At 60.8% G+C, this 20,968-nt stretch overlaps 1 protein-coding gene across 1 annotated transcript in view; it reads right to left on the bottom strand.

Moving 5' to 3' along the window:
* The window catches only part of GRID1 (glutamate ionotropic receptor delta type subunit 1), a 654,829-nt gene that overhangs the window by 186,691 nt on the left and 447,170 nt on the right, over positions 1–20,968 (bottom strand). The window contains exons 7-8 of the mRNA XM_054729151.1: positions 17,410–17,571; positions 14,688–14,807 (exon numbers count right to left, since the gene is read on the bottom strand). Of these exons, the coding sequence (XP_054585126.1) occupies positions 14,688–14,807; positions 17,410–17,571 (282 nt within the window). The remainder of the gene's footprint in view (positions 1–14,687; positions 14,808–17,409; positions 17,572–20,968) is intronic.

Genomic DNA, 20,968 nt, shown 5'->3' on the forward strand with positions numbered 1-20,968 from the left:
ATGGGCTCTGTGTGCTGGGCCTGTGTGATGGGCCTGTGTGGTGGGCCTGTGTGATGGGCCTGTGTGATGGGCCTGTGTGGTAGGCCCGTGTGATGGGCCCTGTGTGATGGGCCTGTGTGGTGGGCCTGTGTGATGGGCCCTGTGTGATGGGCCCGTGTGATGGGCCCTGTGTGGTGGGCCCTGTGTGATGGGCCCGTGTGATGGGCCCTGTGTGGTGGGCCTGTGTGATGGGCCCGTGTGATGGGCCCTGTGTGATGGGCCTGTGTGGTGGGCCTGTGTGATGGGCCCTGTGTGATGGGCCCGTGTGATGGGCCCTGTGTGGTGGGCCCTGTGTGATGGGCCCGTGTGATGGGCCCTGTGTGATGGGCCTGTGTGGTGGGCCTGTGTGATGGACCCTGTGTGGTGGGCCCTGTGTGATGGGCCTGTGTGATGGGCCCGTGTGATGGACCCTGTGTGATGGGCCCTTTGTGGTGGGCCTGTGTGATGGGCTCTGTGTGATGGGCCCTGTGTGATGGACCCTGTGTGATGGGCCCTGTGTGGTGGGCCCTGTGTGATGGGCCTGTGTGGTGGGCCCGTGTGATGGACCCTGTGTGATGGGCCCTTTGTGGTGGGCCTGTGTGATGGGCTCTGTGTGATGGGCCCTGTGTGATGGACCCTGTGTGGTGGGCCCTGTGTGATGGGCCTGTGTGATGGGCTCTGTGTGATGGGCCCTGTGTGATGGGCCCTGTGTGATGGGCCCTGTGTGATGGGCCTGTGTGATGGGCCCTGTGTGATGGGCCCTGTGTGATGGGCTCTGTGTGATGGGCCCTGTGTGGTGGGCTCTGTGTGATGGGGCCTGTGTGGTGGGCCTGTGTGATGGCCCTGTGTGATGGGCTCTGTGTGATGGGCCCTGTGTGATGGGCCCGTGTGATGGGCCCTGTGTGATGGGCCCTGTGTGATGGGCCTGTGTGGTGGGCCTGTGTGATGGGCCTGTGTGATGGGCCCTGTGTGGTGGGCCCTGTGTGATGGGCCCTGTGTGGTGGGCCTGTGTGATGGGCCCTGTGTGATGGGCCCTGTGTGGTGGGCCTGTGTGATGGGCTCTGTGTGATGGGCCCTGTGTGATGGACCCTGTGTGGTGGGCCCTGTGTGATGGGCCTGTGTGATGGGCTCTGTGTGATGGGCCCTGTGTGATGGGCCTGTGTGATGGGCCCTGTGTGGTGGGGCCTGTGTGATGGGCCCTGTGTGATGGCCCTGTGTGGTGGCCCCTGTGTGGTGGGCCCTGTGTGGTGGGCCCTGTGTGATGGGCCCTGTGTGATGGGCCTGTGTGGTGGGCCCTGTGTGATGGGCCTGTGTGATGGGCCCTGTGTGATGGGCCTGTGTGGTGGGCCTGTGTGATGGACCCTGTGTGGTGGGCCCTGTGTGATGGGCCCTGTGTGATGGGCCTGTGTGGTGGGCCCTGTGTGATGGGCCTGTGTGATGGGCCTGTGTGATGGGCCCTGTGTGATGGGCCTGTGTGGTGGGCCCTGTGTGATGGGCCTGTGTGATGGGCCCTGTGTGATGGGCCTGTGTGGTGGGCCTGTGTGGTGGGCCTGTGTGGTGGGCCTGTGTGATGGGCCCTGTGTGGTGGGCCTGTGTGGTGGGCCTGTGTGATGGGCCTGTGTGGTGGGCCTGTGTGATGGGCCTGTGTGGTGGGCCTGTGTGGTGGGCCCTGTGTGATGGGCCCTGTGTGGTGGGCCTGTGTGATGGGCCCTGTGTGGTGGGCCTGTGTTGTGGGCCCTGTGTGGTGGGCCTGTGTGATGGGCCCGTGTGATGGGCCCGTGTGATGGGCCCTGTGTGATGGGCCCTGTGTGATGGTCCCGTGTGATGGGCCCGTGTGATGGGCCCTGTGTGATGGGCCCTGTGTGATGGGCCCGTGTGATGGGCCCTGTGTGATGGGGCCTGTGTGATGGGCCCTGTGTGATGGGCCCTGTGTGATGGGCCTGTGTGGTGGGCCTGTGTGATGGGGCCTGTGTGATGGCCCTGTGTGATGGGCCCTGTGTGATGGGCCCTGTGTGATGGGACCTGTGTGGTGGGCCCTGTGTGATGGGCCCTGTGTGGTGGGCCCTGTGTGATGGGCCCTGTGTGGTGGGCCTGTGTGATGGGCCCTGTGTGGTGGGCCTGTGTGATGGGCCCTGTGTGATGGGCCCTGTGTGGTGGGCCTGTGTGATGGGCCTGTGTGATGGGCCCTTTGTAATGGGCCCTGTGTGGTGGGCTCTGTGTGGTGGGCCCGTGTGATGGGCCCTGTGTGATGGGCCCTGTGTGATGGGCCCTATGTAATGGGCCCTGTGTGGTGGGCCCTGTGTGATGGGCCTGTGTGATGGGCCCTGTGTGGTGGGGCCTGTGTGATGGGCCCTGTGTGATGGGCCTGTGTGGTGGCCCTGTGTGATGGGCCTGTGTGATGGGCCCTGTGTGATGGCCCTGTTTGGTGGGCCCTGTGTGGTGGGCCCTTTGTGGTGGGCCTGTGTGATGGGCTCTGTGTGCTGGGCCTGTGTGATGGGCCTGTGTGATGGGCCCTGTGTGGTGGGCCTGTGTGATGGGCTCTGTGTGATGGGCCTGTGTGGTGGGCCTGTGTGATGGGCCTGTGTGATGGGCCTGTGTGGTAGGCCCGTGTGATGGGCCCTGTGTGATGGGCTTGTGTGGTGGGCCTGTGTGATGGGCCCTGTGTGATGGGCCCGTGTGATGGGCCCTGTGTGGTGGGCCCTGTGTGATGGCCCGTGTGATGGGCCCTGTGTGATGGGCCCTGTGTGATGGGCCCTGTGTGATGGGCCCTGTGAGGTGGGCCTGTGAGGTGGGCCTGTGTGATGGGCCCTGTGTGATGGGCCTGTGTGATGGGCCCTGTGTGGTGGGCCCTGTGTGGTGGGCCCTGTGTGATGGGCCCTGTGTGGTGGGCCTGTGTGATGGGCCCTGTGTGATGGGCCCTGTGTGGTGGGCCTGTGTGATGGGCCTGTGTGATGGGCCCTGTGTGGTGGGCCTGTGTGATGGGCCTGTGTGGTGGGCCTGTTTTGGGCCTGTGTGGTGGGCCTGTGTGATGGGCCTGTGTGGTGGGGCCTGTGTGATGGGGCCTGTGTGATGGGCCTGTTTTGGGCCTGTGTGGTGGGCCCTGTGTGGTGGGCCTGTGTGATGGGGCCTGTGTGATGGGGCCTGTGTGGTGGGCCTGTTTTGGGCCTGTGTGGTGGGCCTGTGTGATGGGCCCTATGTGGTGGGCCCTTGTGATGGGCCCTGTGTGGTTGGCATGTGGTGGGGCAGGCACCCTCCTCCTAGGAACTGCAACAAATCACCTCCCAAGAGCAGACAGGCATCTCCTGATCTCTTGGCCTCACCCTCCCTGGATAATGAAAACGACTCTAAATCGCAGTGGGAGTGAGTGAGCTGCAGGTTCATGCTATGACCACAGTGAGCCTCACAGAGGAGCTGAGCACAGGAGGCAGACAGAGGGGTAGCATGTGCCCTGGAGTCCATGCGGCTCCTGTGAGTGTAACGACTGGAGGGGGCGCCAGAGAAACTGGTCGCTGGGCTGTGCTCCATGCTGTGGACAGCAGGGATGTGATTACTTTCTGGAAAAGGTATTCTTGTGATTTACTCACGATTTAGGCTCTTTTGGCTATGAGTGTTACACTTCAAATTATATTAGAAAAACTACTAGGACTCAGCCACAAGTCTCTCCAAAATAAAATAGCATTCCAAAATTAGAAAGAATAAAAATAAATTATTTAACATCTCATGGAATACATCTTAAAATTAACATAAAAGGTTTAAAATGAACAATAACTAGGCAGTAGGGATACAGGAAGGAAAATAATCCATTAATTAGAGTAATACACAACAGAACTGATTAAACCAATTAGACCTAGCTTTTATCAATCAATAAAAACAATCTGTGAAGTCTAAGGAGAAATAAAGGGAGCCACACAAGTGCACAATCGTAGGGATGAAAAGAGAGATTGTTTTCATGATTTACTAGCAACGTATGTAGATTAACAATGAATTTGAAAGGGCCAATGATATGCAAGCGTTTCTGTAGATTACTAAAATGACTCAAGGAAATGTAAAAAGCAGGAACGAAAGTTTCCAAGATATCAAGGTAATAGCCCCTAAACCAACCACGAGCCGGTAATGTCACGTTAAGTTCCGTCCCGCTGTCCAAGGCTCTGTCCTCACATGTTAGGAAGGGAGCGCGCCAGGTGTCACAAACGCCAGGGCCCTGCCGCGCAGGCAGCTGGGGGAACCTCAAAGCCAGCTGCAATGACAGCAAAGCAATGGCCGTTCCACGAAAACGAGAAGCCAGGGTCAACTCCTGGGACAGTCGCCCGTTCTTAAAAGGAGACACACAGAGGAACCGCCCTTTCTTCACAGCAGGTGAACGGCTACAGCCACGGGAGCTGAGCCAGCAGACCGTGCCCTGCGGAGACGAGGAAGAAGACGGGACAGGGACAGAGCCTGGGCCCTGGGCCCTCAGCCTCTGCATGGCCGACCCGGGGCCACCGAGCGGAGGGCCGCTTCTTATGTGAGACGTTGAGATTTTCTCATTATTTAACCCACTCGAGGCGAGCATTCTGTTACTTGCAGACAAGTAGTGTCTCACAATGTGCAAAGATGAATTAAATTTAAGCTGAGAGGGAAAAACGTAGAGAAAAAAGAATTTTTTTAACCAATGAGGAGATAAGTAAAAATTAGTAGAAAATATGAAAAAGGTGACATTCAATCAATGGGGAAAGGCAGGATTCTGGACAAATGGTAGTGGGAAACATTACTGAAAAATGTAAAAGCTAGGTCATCACACCACAACTTATCCCAAATCTACTCAAGTGGATGGCAGATTTCACTGAAATAAAATAAACCAAAAATAATAATAATCACAATGGAAGAAAGATTGGGTGAAGAGTGAGGAATGACTTTCTAAGGAATACAAACATAAATTTCTAAATGTCTGTATATGAAAATCTTTTCTTAACTCAAAGGCAAACAATCTATGAGTACAAAATATTTGACACAAAGGTGTATGAGTTGGTAAAAATTTCATCCCTGATATAAAAGAGCAAAGGACCTGAGGTATAAGTTATAAAATATGAACTTCAAATGACCAATGATTATATTTTTAAACATATAATCCCATAAGAAATGCAAATTTAGCAACATGATTTTTCATACAGCTACCAAATTAGCAAAAAATGTTGAATATACACTGAGTGGCCAGATTATTATGATCTCTGAATGCATAATAATCTGGCCACTCAGTGTATATCCTATATAACAAAAGGCTAATATGCAAATTGTTCCCTCGGCTGGCCGGATCCCACCCATGCACGAATGCATGCACCGGGTCTCTAATACACACACACACACACACACACACACACATACACACACACACTGAGTGGCCAGGTTATTATGCGTTCAGAGATCATAATAATCTGGCCACTCAGTGTATAACACTCAACTTTTTGAACATAGAATATAACAAACTTCCATATACTACTGGTGGATGTGAAAATTATTAAATCTTTCTATAATCAATTTGAAAATATGTATCAAGTACAGAAAGTCTTAAGAATTATTTATTATCTTTGGTTTGGCAATTTCACGTCTTTACAATACAAGGAAATAAATACAGATGTAATAACATTGTGTATGTCCTGGGTATTCACTACAACACTATCTATATCTACATCTATAAAAAGCCGGAGTCTGTGACAACCAGGATGACCAAACAACCCGTCACCATGAGGAGCATTAAGCACCTCTGCCCCCAGTTCCCCCTGCCCCCACCCCCGCCCTCAGGGTCCATTGATCAGGGGATGGCTAATGGGGAACCAGGGTGAGTGGTGCTGCAGGGACTGGGAGCAGCTGGAAGGCAGGCCTCTTGGTCCCTCCTCCCGGCCCTCAGGCTCCAATCAATCGGTGGCGGAGATGGGGCGGAACGGGGACCGGCTTCCCTAGTAGTCCTGCAGGTTCAATCTCCAGAGGACAGGCCAGGCACCAAAGGACCAGCGCCCCCGGCAGGATCCCGACAGCGCTGCCGGCCTCCTGGAACTCGGCCTCGGGCACTGCGGCCGCTCCCCTCCCTAGACGCTCCCCAAGGAGGAAAGGAGACCGCCAGCAGCGCCAGGAGCGACCAGCGGTGACTGCTGTCCCCCTGCTTCCTCCAGGTCACTCGAGCCGGCCCCCGCCGGCCGCCCCGCTCCCGATGAAGTGTGAGGACTGCACCGGAGGGAACGGAGTGAAAAAACAAAACCGCTGACCAGGAGAACGCCGCAGTCAACGTCCGCAGTCCGGCTCCGGAGAACGGAGAGGGGAGCACTCCATAAGCGGCCGAGGCCGATATTTCTGAGCGGCCGCCTGGCGTGTGACATGTGTGACCGCAGAGGACGGAGTCCAAGTTTCTCAGCAGAACACCAAGGACTTCCTCCTGTTCTGAGCCCTAATAAGAGATGTGACACCTCACGGCACAAGGGGCCGGCAGGTCCGTGTGTCCTCAGTCTCTGCCTTATTTTGCTGCTAAATTCAGCCTCGGTGTCACTGATGCATCCAGAAGGCTCTGCGGCTTCCTCCAAAGCCCTGGGCGCACTGTCTTTGACGTGAAGATAGCTGCGACCTCAGCATCCTGGAGGGTCAGAGGACTCTGCGTGGGGACTGCCAGCGCCGTGAGGAAGAGCCCGGCTACCCATGCCGACCTCCGCCTGCCCCGGCCGGGACCGATAAGCAGAGTGTGCGCTGGGTCAGCCCGTCACCCCCACCTCTGCACGGCCACGTCTCCCCAGCTGATCACGGGCTCTGGGGAAGGATCACTTCGCCAGACGGCAGAACCTGTCCCCGGACAAGATCTTCCACGTCACTGTGGCCCCGTGTTGTGACAAGACCCTGAGGCCCTTCGAGAAGATGTTCCCACAGTTTGCCTAGTTCCCGGGGTGCTGACCGTGCTACCCTCAGGTGAAACGGTCCAGATGGTGGAGCAAAGTGACCTCCCTCGAAGGACGCCGCCGTGGACTCCGTGTGGAGACGTGACGGAGGCGGTGAGGCTCCAGAGGGGCCAGCTCCGACGGTCCCTGGCGCACATCCTCGGGCCCGTGGCCAAGGAGCTGTCCCACGAGGACGTGGGGTGCTCACCTGCCGCACCCCGAGGAACAGACTGCCAGGGGCTCCCCCTTGACCGGGACGGAGAGGCTCTGCTGCGCTGTGAGGCCGCTCACGGCTTTGGACACCCAGACGGGTCCTGAGGCTGAAGAGGCCAGTCCCCGCCGCTTCCTGGAGGTCCGGGCGGCGCCGGGAGGCCTAGGCGGCAGGGGCCAGGCCCAGGCGAGGACGGGCGTGCGGAAGGGCGCTGCTGCGGCAGGTGGAAGGCATCTACGCCGCCGTGCCGGTGTGGCCCCGGAGACCAGCGCCCGTGTGCAGGAGCTGGACCAGGAGTGGCTGGGGGGGGGGGGGACTCCCCCCGGGCCCAGGCTGCCCTGCACACCGCCTAGCAGGGCCCAGGGCTGCCTGCCAGGACATCAGTGGGAAAGGTCCAGCAGACGCCCGGCCTGCAGGCCCCTGAGGAGGGGTGTCGACACGTGAAGGAAAGGCCTAGCATCTCTGTCGTCGCTTTGGTTTTCAGAACTCCCTGCTCCCCGTCTGTCGGCTCCCTCCCTCTGAGGGGCGCTGTCGTCCTCACACGGGTGCAACTGGAATATTGTATCTCCAGAGGATTGCCCCAATGTACGTGTCCTTTCATCCGACGATGAAAAAATCCCAAGAACAAGGATGGAGACAGACCACTGTCCTTTAGGCTTAAAAACCCCCGGAAGTGTCCTGCCAAGAGCTGAGACTGGGTTCTGTCCGCGCCTCGGAGAGGCTGGATGAGGAGATGGCCCGGCTTGGCCCTGACTTACCCGCTTATGTTCCTCCTGAAGGCGTCTTTGCCGCAGTGTGAATGCACTGCACCTTTCGGAACAGCGGCTCATACGGAAGTCTGCATTCCCACCTTTTCCTGAAACAGGTCTGTGTTCTGCAGCTGTGGCCACCGTCCTGAGACCAGGTCCTGTCGCTGGGAATCAGGGGGCACTGGAGTGGAGGCCCCCCCCCCCCCCGTGCCCTTTTACATTCAGGGATTGAGCTGAACTCACTTTGGGGGAGGCCTGGCAGGGTGACGGGTGTCACAGATGGAAGGATGGAGAATGGAGCGGCGGACACCCTGCTCGGTCCCTCCCTGGGTGGGGTCAGGCAGAGGAAGGCCGGCCGGCCCGCCCCACAATGGGGTGAGATGGCGTCCTCGGTGTCCACCTCTCACCCCGTGGGCCCGGCCACTCCCTGACAGCGCGCTCTGCCCTCACGTGCTGCCGCCCTAAGTGAGGAGGAAGAGAGCAGTCGGCCCACAGATGACCACACAGACAGATCGCCGTCACCACAGAGCCCAGCACCCGTGCGCGTTGGGGCCGTCCTGTGCCGTGAGGCCTGTGGCCGGCCTGGGGTTGGTTTCTAGAACACTCGGATTTAGTTACCATGCGGGTGACGTTCTTCTTGAGCCCCTCGGCCTGTGAGATTTCCCTCATTCATGTGTGCCTGCACCTGTGCACCATCTGGGTGATAACTGGGACACCGTGTGAAATTACCCATTCTCCGCTTTCAGTCTGCTTACAGTGGGGTTCCATCCTCTGCGGGAACGTAGATCCATTTCTGATTATGAAATAAACAGTTGAAGTGTCAAAAAAAAAAAGTGGCTGCAGGTGGCTCCTGACAACTGGTGGGAACGTCTGTGGGACGGATCCGGATCCCAGGCCAGCAAGGGCATCCCACCACCCGCCCGGAGGGCCCATCGGGTCCTGGTTCTCCCTCACCCGCCTTGGGACCCTACTTGTGCACGAATTCATGCACCGGGCCTCTAGTTCTATAATAATATGGTGAAAATGCCTGAACAGTCATCATATAGGAAGATAAATAAGTGTAAGCTGAGTAACATGTTCCCATTAAAAATCATAGTGAAAAGATTAAAGAAATGAGGAAATGCTCCCAATATAGCATTAAGTAGGAAAGTCAGGCTACAAATGTATGTGCAATAAACAGCAATTTGAGAAACAGACCTATCACTGTCTACCTGCATGCACAGAGGCGGGAAAGTAAAATGCACCAGAAATGCTAACAGTATTTCTTCCTCGGTTCAGAAATTGAAGCTGACTTCTTTATTCTTCTTTCCATTTATCTTTATTTTCTAAACATTCTACCCCAAATGAGCAGGTATTGGCACTATCTCAAAAAATGACAAGTGCGATTTAAAATGAAATAGTACTTAATTGTATCTTTTCCCGGTCCCTTTCCTCGGGGGAAGCAGCAGGGTTTGTTTGGGGTCTCGGCTCTGTTAAAAGCCGTTCTGCACAGAGTTGGGAAGGGTAACATTTTCTGGGGAAATACGCTGCAAGGATGCTAATCCGTGAGGGGCTGAAGTCTACGGCGCACTGCGCACAGCCGGGAGTCTATAGAGCAGCCGAACAGACTCCGCTCAGTTCTCGGCTGGACCCTCCCACCCCAGCAGCACCCCTCCAGCCCTCAGCCACGGAGGCTCCGGCCCGGGCACCAGCCGCTGGGCGTCCCCTGCGCTCTGAGAGGTGCTCTGACCCCATTACTGAGCGCACCCTGCCTGCGGGCCGAGCCTCTGCCGCCCGGCCTCGCCCTCAGAGCCCGGAGCCCTGGGCACGTGGGGCACCGTAGCGCAGGCTCGCAGGCCTGGGCAGGAGCGGTGATGGCGGGCGCACTCTGAGCCAGAGGGCTGGGTCCCCGGCCTGGCGGTCGCTGCATGGTGAGCAATCATCCCTCTCAATTAGCAGCAGCACGAGGCCTCCTGCAGACTTGGCGCCAGGGAGCCTTTGATTCCCAGCAAAGCCAGCCGGTAGGAGGATCAAACCCACAGGGGAAGCAGGAGGCCGTAAGCCCGTAGAGGAGAGGGAGCCTCCGGTCCCGGCGGGACGTGGGCATGGAGTGGAGAGTGGGCGGAGGAGCATGAGCGAGTTCAAGGAGGCCCCCCACCTCTGCCTTCCAGCTCAGCCACTACACAGCCACGCCTCTGCAGCCTCCGCAGCCTCAGGGCCGGGGTCCCAGCCGGCGCTGCTCAGCACCCGGAGACGGGCTGGCTGCTGGGCAGGGGCTCAGAACCCACCCGCACCTGCACCGCCTGCCTCTGCGCCAGGGAATATGTGGTTCCGGAAGCTTCTGCTGGGACAGGCTTCCCGGGACCAGACAGAAGCTTGAAAACCACTGAACAGATGCCTTTCCCAGTCTCCTGGTCCCAGCGCCATTCTCTTCTGTGGAAAGCAGCAGCAAACAGCCTGTTCTCTCCTCAGGGGGCGCTCTGCCCACAGGCCTGCCCGTGGCCGCCCACACCCACCCCCTGCTGTGGGAATAAGGTTCAAAGGGCCTCAAGAAGTTGGCCCTCTTGCCCAGATTGCACGTACCAGGGACCCGTGTGAGCGGGAAGAGGGAGCGAGTCTCCCACGCCAGCAGCATCAGGACGCGGAAGGGCAGACGCCCCGGGCAACCTGCCAGGAGAGCAGGCTGTGCTGGGACTCCAGGCAAGTCACGCTCACGGGAAAAGAGGGCCAAGTTGCCTCCTCCCATCGACCGCATCAGAGCAGCCTCCAGATGAAGCCTCTTCGAGGTGAAGCCAGGCCCTTCTGGGTCCTCAGTCGTGAGAAGGAGCTGACACCGGCTCGCAGCTGGGCACTGCCCAGGCACAGAGCCCTCCCGCCGCGGCCTGAGGCCTGGCCCCGCCCCAGGCCTGCCTGGTCTCGCTGCTCCTGTGGGGTCTGGGCTCAGAGGAAGCCCCATCTGCCCAGCTACTGGCCCCGCTGCAAGGAGTGCCCACTGCCTGTCCTGCCACAGGGCCACTGCCCGGCGCCCGCTGTCCAACCGGGAGCCCTGGCAGCTCCGCCTCCCAGAGAAGGGAGTGTCAGGGCGGAGCCAGCAGCCACACAGAGGCCCCCACAGTGAGACGGCCTGGCTGTGAGGCACCTCGGCCCACAGGGGGAGCTGCGGCCCCGCTCAGCTCCCCTCTCCTGTCCTACACAGCTCCCCTGCTGCCTTCGGGACTTTCCCAGAGGGCCCCCCACGACGCGGCCCAGCTCACCATGTCATAAGCGAAGGACACCTGTGGGCCGAGGCCAGGGGAAGCCCCTTCGGAGATTTCCGTCGGAACAAAGAGGAAGGCGATGGGAATGAAAGCCCCGCAGGAACAGCCTGCGCCAGGGGGAATGTGGGCCGCGTCCTGGGAGCCGCCCTGCAGCCTCGCCTGCCCCTGCCAGCACTGCTGGGTGACCGCCTGCTGGCAGCTCCAAGCAGACACAGCCCAGGGCTGTGCTGCCCAGACTTCACTGCGAGGGGGCACAGGCCCGGCCGCCCAGAACCCGCGGAGGAGAACTCTTCCCAGAGGACTGAACGAACCGGTCCCGCCCTGCGGGGAAGGGGTGGCCACCCTCCGTCCTCCCCGAGGGCTGAGTAAGCGCCCTCTCTCGGTGCCACTGGATCTCAAACATCTGGGTGACCCTCCCTCCCTGAGACTCACCTCCAGAATATTTACTTTGAGAAAACATCCCTTTTCCCCCTAATTTAAATCAGCCCTCTTGGTTTAAATCTTAAAGAAACTACTTGGTTTCTTGGGGTTTTGTGTCTGTTTGTTTGTTTGCTGTAGTTATTTTTAAATTAGCATATATATGTAGATAGATAGATAGATAGATAGATAGATAGATAAATAGTAGATCGATAGGTAGACTGACAGACACAGACAGATGATACATAAATAACACATTAGAATACATGCACACAGTAAGATATATGTCATCCTTGCAGGACCCAACCCAGATCCCACGTGACAGCACCTGCCATCCATGCAGCTGGCTCCCCCAGCAGCTCCCCAGCACCACAGGAGGTGCCCCGCCTCCTCAGACGGACTGAACTTTGCTTGCCTTTCTGTGCCCCACAGCCCTAATCCCACCCTCAAACCTGCTGCCCGCCCCCCGCTTTATTTGTGTGCCACCCCGATTCCCAGCCGATGCCTCACAGCCCAGTTCAGAAGAAGCCCAGTTCAGCCTGCCTTTATGTATGTATGTACTTATTTATAAATATATTTTTGTTGATCTCAGAGAGGAAGGAAGAGGGAGATAGAAACATCAGTGATGAGAGAGAATCATGGATTGGCTGCCTCCTGCACGCCCCACCTTGGGGATCGAGCCAGTAACCCGGGCATGTGCCCTGACCAGGAATCAAACCATGACCTCCTGGTTCATAGGTCGACACTCAACCACTGAGCCACGCCGGCCGGGCTCAGCCTGCCTTTAAATGATGACCTTTAGCTGGGACGTGCTCGGCCCCAGGCCCTGTCCTCGCTCCATCCTGAAACCACCAGGCCTTGCTCCAATGAAATCCGGTCTGAATCACAAACATTTGCTCGGATAAACCCACTCCTGCTTTCCAGATAACTTCTCCTTAGCAGCGTTAAGCTGCCAGGCAGACAGATAACAATGGGGATATGCAGTTATTAAGGGCAGATTTTAAAATGACAGAAGGATGCATTTTAGAATAAAGCCCACTTGAAAATCAGCTTCTCTCCCAGCTCAGTCACATCGCACTCCCTGCTCAGAGGCTCCTTACCAGGGGTGTTGGAGGAGCGTTGCCGTGGCAACCAGAGGCCCAGGCACCTGCAGCAGGAAGTGGAGGGTGCTGCCTCCCCTTTCAGGCCCCTGGAGAGGCCAGCACGGCCCCCATCAGCTGCAGAGATGGGGCAAAGGTTCCACAGCCAACACTCCCACCCACTGCGGGGACCCTGGGGTGAGCTGAGCTGAGGGGGGTGGCAGCCCAGGAGCCGCACACAGCCTGCCTGTCATCACCCTGAGCTGCCGGAGGCATGCTGGCAAGGACCTGCGGGCACGGATGTCGCTTCAGCAGGCAGCTGCACGCGGCAGGGGCCTTTCACACGTGACTGAGGGCCCAGCCCGGGTTCCCTGAGCAGGTGGGAGCCCAACCCAGGCAGTTCCTGGCCCCGGCCCAGCCCTCCCCCAGCCTCACCGCTCGGGCATCCCTCACTGGCACCCCCACAGCCTGGACATTCCAGGGCACACCTGGCCCACTGGTGTCACACCGTCGACGTCCACCCTCTGTGGTGCCACAAACAAGCCTTTGAGCGTCCATGTCTTCAAACCACGTGGGTCACCACTGCCTCTCAACCAGTTACTGAGCCTTCTGCCACCTTTCCGACCACCCGTGCCCTAACCTTCCGTCACAGATGGGCGGAAAGTCCTGCCCCATGGCACACGGACCCTCAGCCTCCCTGGGTCAGTCCCCGCCCACACTGTGCCTGAGGGCTGCTCCTCAGTGCCACCAGACTCACACCCTCGCCACACACGCCGTCCTCCGGCCAGGTCCCCAGGGAACACAGCCCGAGTCCCCTCACCGAGACCCTCAGCACCCTTCGGAGGACCCTGCTGCCCCGCACTGCCCTCAGCCAGTGCCAGGAGCCAGGAGCCGGGCAGAGACCCTGCCAGCTCTGCCTCGTCCTGCTGAGGGCGCGCCACGCTTCCCTCCCCGCAACTGTCCTTGGGAGGGACATCTTTCTCTCAAGTGCACAGAAAGTGTGTGACTGGGAGTGCACACGTGTGTGGGGCTGGGTGTGCACATGTGTGACTCTGTGTGCACTTGTGCACACATGCATGTGACTATGTGCACACACGTGTGACTGTGTGATCGGGTGTGTGCATGTGTGACTGAGTGCACACATGTGTGTGAGTGTGTGCAACGGAGGGTGCACATGTGTGTGACTGTGTGCACATATGTGACTGTGTGTGCATGTGTGTGGCTGTGTGTCCCTGTATGTGACTGTGTGTGTGTGTGGCTGTGTGTGTCCCTGTGTGTGTGTGGCTGTGGGTCCCTGTGTGTGTGTGACTGGGTGTGTGTGTGGCTGTGTGTCCCTGTGTGTGTGTGGCTGTGTGTCCCTGTGTGTGTGGCTGTGGGTCCCTGTGTGTGTGTGACTGGGTGTGTGTGTGGCTGTGTGTCCCTGTGTGTGTGTGGCTGTGGGTCCCTGTGTGTGTGAGACTGGGTGTGTGTGTGGCTGTGTGTCCCTGTGTGTGACTGGGTGTGCATCCGTGCCGAGTGCGTGCCAGGCTTTAATGCTGGTTAGAGGAGCCTGTGGCTCCTTCACATCGTGAGCGCTTCCAGCGGTGGCTTAACCTTGGGGATTCCAGCCCTGGGCCCCAGCCAGCCCCGTGCACCCCTGAACCCCCACAGAGAAGGAGAGGGTCACGGAGAGCCCAGGCCTGCCATTGCCTGAGCACCAAATACAATGGACGAACCCCCGAGTGTGAGCCCGCGTGCCCCTCGTTTCTCCCTACAGGGCCCAGCACGCGCTCCGCACCTCCCCTGCTCGCTTGCCCGCTCATGGCCTTGTCCACTCCTGGACCCTGGACCGGAGGACGCCCTCTGGCTGCACCGCTCCTGCCTCGGCCGCCGGCACCCCGGGCCTGCCGCTGGCTGGTCCCAGGGGCTGTGGGAGCGCGAGGCCCCGCCTCACCGGCCGCAGGCCGCCCTCCGGCCCGCTGTGCGGCCACACGAGCAGCACGTGGGCTCCTTCCGGCTGACCGTCTCGGCCTCCTCCCGCCATGACACCGCGCAGGCCTGGGCCCCGCAGCGGGCGGAGGGCGCGGCGCCCTGCGGCTCACCTTACGCATGTCTTTGCCGAAGGTCTCACTGTAGGTTGTGCCGAGGATTTCAAACTGGACGTAGGGGTTCGAGCGATCCTCCCGAAACTCCATCACCCCTGTGAGGCCGGTGATGTGACCCTGCAGAGAGGACAGACATCGGAGAGTCAGGCAGACATGGACGGGGAGGGCGGGGAGCGGGCCCCAAGGCAAGGGAGAGCACAGCGGTCACCGAGAAGTGAGTAACACGGTCTGGGGGCACGCCTGCGGGCCTGGGCCTCCCCGCGGGCCAGCCCTTCCCAGGCCCTTGCTCACGGGGAACCCCTCACGCCTGCGCCCGTCACTGATGCGGTCAGCAGGATTATAGGGCTGCCCCATGCCAGACCCGGTGCTGGCATGTCCCCTCCCCCCTGGAGCTCACAGTCCACCCCTAACCCTGCCCCACGGGCTCACTCAGCCTGAGCCAAGCGGGACATCCAAGGTCAATAGAGCACACACACAGTCACACCCGCCGGACACATGGTGGGAGCTGCAGGGCAGCCGGCACAAGAATGAGGCCGTGCCCAGCTCAGGCCGGGCATGGCCACGGTGCCGTGTGCACGTCACCTCCCACCTCCCGCTTCAGCCTGGAGTGACTAGCCCCCGTCAGGCGCTCCGGCAGCACAGAGAAGTCAGCACGGTGACCGCAGACGCGCAGGGGGGCGTGCCCAGCGCCTCTCCGTGGCTCAGTGGGCTCTGCAGGAGCAGACAGAGGCTGGGTAGCCTGTGGTAGCCCCCTTCTTCCTTCAAGTCTGGGAAGGGCCCTCATCCAGCCATGACCTCCCACAGACTGGGAGCTGGGAAGGTCCCAGAGACTGAGCTGGCCCAAGAGGCCCCCAGCCGCTGTAACACACAGTGCCCAGCGCTGTGGAAACCCCGGCGGTTTGCTGTCATTGAGCTCCCAGCACAGGCGATGTCCTTACATGCTCCTTAGAGGCCTCTACAGCCAGTCACCCTAACAAACCTCCGTGGATTAGCCAGTTCTCTTCCAACCCAGCCTGCCACCGGGGTGTGCTGCTTAGCATGCCTCAGGGGTGCAGAGAACCTGCACATGCACACACCGATGAGCATGTCCCCACATGTGTGAACACATATGTGCACATGTTAACATACACACACCAGGTCGAGCACAGACATGTGTGTACACATATATGTACATGTGCATGGGCACACATCCAGATGTCCACCTATGCCCATGTTTGCATATGTCCACATGTATCTGCACACACATGCATACACATACATACATGCACGCACATACACACCCAGATGAACGCACCTGCATGCACATGTGTGTACGCACATATAGTAGTACATGCACACACATACACACAGCTGAGGTCCTGGCTGATCAGCACATGTGCTGCCACTGAGTCAGCCTCTCTTGCAGACAGCACACACGGGAAAGCAGCTGCTTTATCCTGGGAGCAGCCCCTGTCCACAGCGGGGCGGTCCAGACCCCAGTGATGCCCAAAGCCCTGGATAGGACCAAAGTCTGATATACCATGTTTTTCTATACATCCCCATACCTATGATAAAGTTTAATTGATAAATGAGTCACAATAAGAGACTAACGACAATAACTATAACAAGTAGAACAATTATAATAATACTAGTGACCTGGTGCATGAAATTCGTGCACATTAAAATGGGATTAAGTAGAGGAAATAATTTAATATTGCTATTTGCCCTTTCTCTATAATAGAAGAGTCAGAGTTAAAAGAAAATTAGTAAAATGTATATGAAAACCTTCCTCCTGTCAGAGTCTGGGGCACACCATGGGACCCAGAGTCAAGTCCCGCCCACCCACATGCACCTCAAAATTGCATAAGACCCAGACCCGGCTGGCCCCCCCCCATTGGGCTAGATCCAGACCTGGCCAGTCCCACCCTTGTCAAGCCCTGCCGGGCAGCGAGCATAGCCTCAGGTCCCCTGGCTCGGCACTAGGACAGGGGCCTAAGTTCCCCCAGCCCAGACTGGAGTGGGGGATATGCCTTGAGGTCCTCCATCTAGCCCCGCCAGGTGGGGGGCGCGGCCTGAGATCCCGTGTCAAGCCCCACGGGGGTGGGGGAAGGCGTAGCCTCAGGTCCCTGCTGATTGCTCATTAAGGCTCCTTATGGGAACTTGGCCTCAGCTGTGGATGCAGCCATCTTTGTGACGGAGTGATGGCCAATTAGCACATTCCCTCTTGATTAGATAGGACTAGTGCACTGCAATAGAAGTTATATAAAGGTGGTCTCTCTCTCTCAAAATAGCTTCTTTTACTGCATGCACCTCCTCTTCACATGACAATGTGAGATGCTACAATGCCTCTGTGATGAGATGAAGCAGGCACCCAGAATGACGTGCAACTTACAATGTGTAAATGACTTATTTCTGGAACTTTCCATGTAATACTTTCCAACCTTTGTTGGCCACAGGTAAGTGAAACTGCTGGAAGTGAAGCTGTGGAGAAGGAGACTACTGTCTTTGTGCCCAGGGGAATTACTTCGCCTCTCCAGCCTCCTTATGTGAAAACAGAGACGGGAACAATAACACACAGCATGAACTGCTCACTCCTCCCTCGAATGCTGGGACCAGAAGCGTGGCAAGGAGAGGCCTGGGCAGGGCCTCCACGCAAGAACTCCATGCCAGGCCCCTGGAGGAGGCAGGTGGGATGAAGGAGGCCTGGGTGGGCCGGCCCGGGGGTGTCGGTCTCACACACCTTTTTGATCGTGTCCAGCATGGACCGCCCTCCATTCCATGGCTTGGTGGACTTGCGGATGCAGTTGAGGCTGGCCATGCTGTGCCACTTGCGGTCCTCCAGCTTCCGGTGGAAGGCGTTGGCCAGCATCAGCACGCTGTCGTACAGGTAGAGGTTGGAGATCTGGAAGACAAGGCAGGGAACCTTCGCCACACACACTTCCCAAGAGAGGGCGCCAGTGGAGGCCGGGGCGGCCAGGGTGCTGATGGGACACACAGTGGAGGCCGGGGCGGCCAGGGTGCTGATGGGACACACAGTGGAGGCCGGGGCGGCCAGGGTGCTGATGGGACACACAGTGGAGGCCGCGGCAGCCAGGGTGCTGACGCTGCGAGTGGGACACAGTCTCTGAGCAGCGACCCTCTGGCTCCAGGTGCACCCTCAAACCCAGGTGGGGCCGGGCAGATTGGGACTCGCCCGCCGCAGGCACCAGAGCTGGGGGTGGATCCGAACATCAACCGGAGAACCGAGGGATCCGTGCCGTGTGGTCTCGCACACAAGCTCTGTGAGAGGGGCACGGGGCGCCTGCTCAGGTGACAGCAGGGGGGGGGGGGGGGTGTAGCAGCTCAGTCTAGATGGATTCGGAGGGTGAGAGGTGAGGCGTTTATGGGGGGTGGGGGCAGCACTATGCAAAGGCATGGCTGTGCAGAGGAGTAGGACCAGGGGGGGAAGGTCTGCCGGATTTCTGGTGAAGGACCAAGGAGCCAGAGCAGATACACGGACTAGGGCTGAGGCAATAAACCGTTCTCCAAACAGGCAGCGGCTGCACTGGGCCTGTGGCCACAGCGGCCGAGCGGTGGGGAGGCCTGAGGACGGCTCCAGGTGCCGGCCCCTCCGGGCAGTGCAGGGGAGCCCCGGGGGGGGGGCGGGGCAGGGATGGGCCTCTGAGCCCACGGCCACGCTCCGGAGTAAGAACATAGGTGGCTTCGGGAGGAGGACTCCCTCGGAGGATCCACGCCCAGGAAGCACTCTCAAGCCTTGGAAAGACCTCCGGTCCTGGGCCAGGGGTGGCGGCCTGAGCGACCGGCGTTGTGCTGATGGACACGCCAGACCGGGGCGTCACTGCCAGCGGGGGTGCCGGGGACTGCGACTCTGAGAAGGCCCCTCTGCTGAGCGGTCCCCAGTGCAGCTGGTCCTGGGGGAGACGGCGGGGGCAGAGCCCTAGGGAGCGCGGGGGGAGTGGGGGGAAGGGGCAGAGGAGCAGCGCCAGGAGCCGAACCCCAGCGGGCTCCAGGCCGGGCCAGGCCTGCCCATCACTCTCCTCCCACCGCGACCGAGAGCCCGATCCGGAGCGAACACCAGCGGCCTCCTCAGGGCGGAGCCACCGCGGCCGAGGCAGCCCTGCTCTCAGGTGTTGCTCCTCACGCCACCCCGCTCCTCCCACGGGTGTCGGGGAGCAGGAAGAGAAGACAGGAAGAGGGTGGGAGGGGGCCCCCAGACAGGTGTGTGGCGGTCATGGCGGCTGCTGCAAGGACGCCGTCTGAAGATCCAGGACAAACGCCGGGGAGCACGGAGGCTCTGTCGCCTCACAGGCCTGGGAAGACCAGCGGACCCCGGCTTTGGGAGGAGCCCTGCTGCCTCCCAGCCTCCCCCATCACGCCCCAGAATAGCCCTTGCACCCCAGCACCTCCCTGCCTTGTCCTCAGCCTGCATACACTGGTGACCCCCAAAGCAGCGGCATAGCCGTATGGGCCACTGAGACTGTGCTCCTGGCACCTCTCCATGCTGTTGGGGTGAGAAGCAGATGGAGGATGGACAGGAGGGGCCCGTGGGGCAGGAGGGGGCCGTGGGCAGGAGGGGGCCGTGGGGCAGGAGGGGCCGTGGGCAGGAGGGGGCGTGGGCAGGAGGGGGCCGTGGGGCAGGAGGGGCCGTGGGCAGGAGGGGGCTGTGGGGCAGGAGGGGCGGTGGGGCAGGAGGGGCTGTGGGGCAGGAGGGGCTGTGGGGCAGGAGGGGCTGTGGGGCAGGAGGGGCCGTGGGCAGGAGGGGCTGTGGGGCAGGAGGGGCTGTGGGGCAGGAGGGGCCGTGGGCAGGAGGGGCCGTGGGCAGGAGGGGCTGTGGAGCAGGAGGGGGCTGTGGGGCAGGAGGGGGCCGTGGGGCAGGAGGGGCTGTGGGCAGGAGGGGCCGTGGGCAGGAGGGGCCGTGGGGCAGGAGGGGCCGTGGGCAGGAGGGGCTGTGGGGCAGGAGGGGGCTGTGGGGCAGGAGGGGCCGTGGGCAGGAGGGGCCGTGGGGCAGGAGGGGCCGTGGGCAGGAGGGGCTGTGGGCAGGAGGGGCTGTGGGGCAGGAGGGGGCTGTGGGGCAGGAGGGGCTGTGGGGCAGGAGGGGGCTGTGGGGCAGGAGGGGCCATGGGCAGGAGGGGGCTGTGGGGCAGGAGGGGGCTGTGGGGCAGGAGGGGCTGTGGGGCAGGAGGGGCCGTGGGCAGGAGGGGCCGTGGGCAGGAGGGGGCTGTGGGCAGGAGGGGCTGTGGGGCAGGAGGGGCTGTGGGGCAGGAGGGGCTGTGGGGCAGGAGGGGCTGTGGGGCAGGAGGGGCCGTGGGCAGGAGGGGGCCGTGGGGCAGGAGGGGCCATGAGCAGGAGGGGGCCGTGGGGCAGGAGGGGCTGTGGGGCAGGAGGGGCCGTGGGCAGGAGGGGCCGTGGGCAGGAGGGGGCTGTGGGGCAGGAGGGGCCGTGGGCAGGAGGGGGCCGTGGGGCAGGAGGGGGCCGTGGGGCAGGAGGGGCCGTGGGGCAGGAGGGGCCGTGGGCAGGAGGGGGCTGTGGGGCAGGAGGGGCCGTGGGCAAGAGGGGGCCGTGGGGCAGGAGGGGCCGTGGGCAGGAGGGGGCCGTGGGGCAGGAGGGGCCGTGGGCAGGAGGGGCCGTGGGCAGGAGGGGCCGTGGGGCAGGAGGGGCCGTGGGGCAGGAGGGGCCGTGGGCAGGAGGGGCCGTGGGCAGGAGGGGCCGTGGGCAGGAGGGGCCGTGGGGCAGGAGGGGCCGTGGGGCAGGAGGGGCCGTGGGCAGGAGGGGCCGTGGGCAGGAGGGGCCGTGGGCAGGAGGGGCCGTGGGGCAGGAGGGGCTGTGGGGCAGGAGGGGCCGTGGGGCAGGAGGGGCCATGGGCAGGAGGGGCCATGGGCAGGAGGGGCCGTGGGGCAGGAGGGGCTGTGGGGCAGGAGGGGCCGTGGGCAGGAGGGGCCGTGGGCAGGAGGGGCCGTGGGCAGGAGGGGGCTGTGGGGCAGGAGGGGCCGTGGGCAGGAGGGGCCGTGGGCAGGAGGGGCCGTGGGCAGGAGGGGGCTGTGGGGCAGGAGGGGCCATGGGCAGGAGGGGCTGTGGGGCAGGAGGGGCCGTGGGCAGGAGGGGCTGTGGGGCAGGAGGGGCCGTGGGCAGGAGGGGGCGGTGGGGCAGGAGGGGGCTGTGGGGCAGGAGGGGGCTGTGGGGCAGGAGGGGGCCGTGGGGCAGGAGGGGCTGTGGGGCAGGAGGGGCTGTGGGGCAGGAGGGGCCGTGGGCAGGAGGGGGATGTGGGGCAGGAGGGGCCGTGGGCAGGAGGGGCCGTGGGC

This window comes from Eptesicus fuscus, chromosome 17 (assembly GCF_027574615.1).
Source record: "Eptesicus fuscus isolate TK198812 chromosome 17, DD_ASM_mEF_20220401, whole genome shotgun sequence".
Taxonomy (NCBI): domain Eukaryota; kingdom Metazoa; phylum Chordata; class Mammalia; order Chiroptera; family Vespertilionidae; genus Eptesicus; species Eptesicus fuscus.